This window comes from Penaeus chinensis, chromosome 31 (genome assembly GCF_019202785.1).
Source record: "Penaeus chinensis breed Huanghai No. 1 chromosome 31, ASM1920278v2, whole genome shotgun sequence".
NCBI classification, from domain to species: domain Eukaryota; kingdom Metazoa; phylum Arthropoda; class Malacostraca; order Decapoda; family Penaeidae; genus Penaeus; species Penaeus chinensis.
Genome location: NC_061849.1, coordinates 1073890 through 1076750, shown reverse-complemented (window position 1 = coordinate 1076750; position 2861 = coordinate 1073890). Strand labels below are relative to the sequence as shown.

The 2861-nt window shown below is 31.1% G+C and overlaps 1 protein-coding gene across 8 annotated transcripts in view; it reads right to left on the bottom strand.

Moving 5' to 3' along the window:
• Positions 1-718: 718 nt before the first annotated feature.
• LOC125041948 overlaps positions 719-2861 on the bottom strand; it is a 212249-nt gene continuing 210106 nt past the window's right edge. For 6 of the 8 annotated variants that reach the window (XM_047637376.1, XM_047637378.1, XM_047637377.1 and 3 more), the window contains exon 5: positions 728-861. In XM_047637376.1, coding sequence (XP_047493332.1) covers positions 858-861 — 4 coding nt within the window. In that variant the 3' untranslated portion in view covers positions 728-857. Of the gene's footprint in view, positions 862-2861 lie in introns of all 8 variants that reach the window. The other 2 variants (XM_047637381.1, XM_047637379.1) reach the window with 1 other exon arrangement.

Here is a 2861-nt window from a genome sequence, read left to right as displayed (position 1 = left end):
TTATTATTGTTATTATCATTATCATTATTATAATTTTGTTTATGATCATCATCATTATTATTATTATTGTTATTATCATTATCATTATTATTATTATTGTTGTTGTTGTTGTTGTGGTTGCTGTTATTATTATTATTATTGTTGTTGTTGTTGTTGTTGTTGTTGTTGTTGTTGTTGTTGTTATTATTATTATTATTATTATTATTATTATTATTATTATTGTTGTTATTATTATTATTATCATTTTTATTATTATTATCATTATTACTATTATTATTATTATCATTATTATTATTTAACACACACACAAACACACACACACTTATATATGTATATATATATATATATATATATATATATATATATATATATATATATATATGTATATATATTTTTTTTTTTTTTTTTTTTTTTTGGGGGGGGGGGGTACTATTATAAAGATTGTCTCACAAAATCTTGGAACATATAAACAGACCGGGATGTTTATTTCTGTATCCATCTATCTGCCTGTCTAGTTATATTTTATCTAATTACAGAATCATGGATAGATACAATTATATAGTCTATATTCTCTGTCTCTGTATGCCTGTATCTCTCTCTCTCTCTCTCTCTCTCTCTCTCTCTCTCTCTCTCTCTCTCTCTCTCTCTCTCTGTCTCTCTCTCTTTATCTATCTCTATCTATTTATCTGCCTATCTATCTATCTTTCTCTTCGTCGGCTTATTCATGTCATTTACTCAAACAATTGTTTTTATCATTTTATTGCTTCATTATTCATATATAAATCTCTTTTTTATTGCAATAACAGTACTTACATTAAAGTACCGAATAGTAGATGATCTTTGTAATCTTCCGAGACTTACCTGAAAGAAAAGAAATAGAGTAAGGGTAACAATAAGATAAATGATAGCAGCGAAAGTAGAAAGAATATAAGCAATTTCAAAGACAAACATAGATATTGATAATGATACCTACATGCAAATAATTATAATGAAAACAAGAATGAAAATAAAGATAATGATAATATTAATTCAGACTTCACAATGGTAATTATAAAAATTGGCGATTAGAAAGATAATAAAGTTATCATGATAATAATAATAATGAGAATGACAATAAAGAAACTTCGTAAACAGATAGAGTAAAAGCTAAAACACCACATAATTACATATACATTGGCACAGATTACTTATTTTGCCTCGAGTTCCCCGAAGGTTTGTTCACCCTCGGGATGAAGGGAAAAGATGGGGAAACCACGGAGATAAGAGGAAGTGGAAGAGACTGAGGGCAGGGACAGGGATGGGAGGGGAAGGGGGTGCCTGAAGGAAATTAGGAGAGAAACAGAAGGGAATTTGGTAGGAGGGAGTGGGAGGGGAGGCCCTGAGGGGGGGGTCTAGGAGTCCTTTTTATGTGGGGGGGGGGGTCCTGGACGGGGAGTTGGGGCCTAAGAACAAGTAGAATGTCAGTGGAGAATAATTAGCCTTAAGTCAGCGCTGAGAAAAGTCTTAGAATCTGAAAATGAGATTGATTAAACGTGGAGAGTAGGGGGGAGGTGTTGGGAGAGGGGGGCGGAGGAGGATAATAGAGAGGTAATGAGTGAGAAATGGCAGGGAGCCGTGAAGGAGAAGGGAGAGGGAGGATGGGGTGGAATATCAGAGGAGACGGGCGGATAAATAGGAGGAGAAATAAAGATGAAGAATGATTGAGCAGTGGAAGATGGCTGACTGAACGAATGGCATAAGGATAGGAACATGTGGAGGATACGCACACAAACACAAAGACGAACACACAGAAATGCACACATATATAAATACACACACACAAATGTACACACACACATACACACACACACACACACACACACACACACACAACATACACACACACACACACACACACACACACACACACACACACACACATATAAATATATATATATATATATATATATATATATATATATATATATATATATATATATGTATATATATGCATACATACATACAAACACACAGATATCTCTCTATCTACAACTATGTATCAATCTATCTTTATGTGTGTGTGCGTGTGTATGTGTGCACATAAATGTACGCAAATATACACAAAGGGAAAAAGTCAGAGGAGGAAGGGAGGAAAGGCCATTAAAAAAAAAGGAAAAAAATGGGCTCTCCACCCCTCCTGCAGCTCAACACGAGATCAAAGGCGAGAGACGATAAAATTTCAACCACATTTCGCGTCCTCACTTTGTCTCACCTTTTGGCCTCTGCGCCTCGTGGGACTCCTGTATTCGTCGGCTTTTTAGAATCCTTTTCTTGTCTTGTGTTATGGATATTTCAATTATCGTGAGGCGCCTTGATATATATATATATATATATATATATATATATATATATATATATATATATATATATATATATATATATATATATATATATATATATATATATATATTATATATATATATATATATATATATATATATATATATATATATATATATATATATTATATATATATATATATATATATATATATATATATATATATATATTATATATATATATATATATATATATAGTGAGTGTATATATATATATTATATATATGTGTGTGCGTGTGTGTATATATATATATATATATATATATATATATATATATATATATATTTCTCTCTCTATCTCTCTCTCGCCCTCTCTCTCTCTCTCTCTATCTCTCTCTATTATAGTTGTTGCTTTCATTCCTTCTCTTATGACATATTTTTTGCTTTTATCTTTTTATTTTCTTTCATTTTTTTTTCCTTTCCCTCCCAGGCCCTCATTCTATGCATTCTTTCACACTTTCTCATTCTCCTCTTAATCTTTAA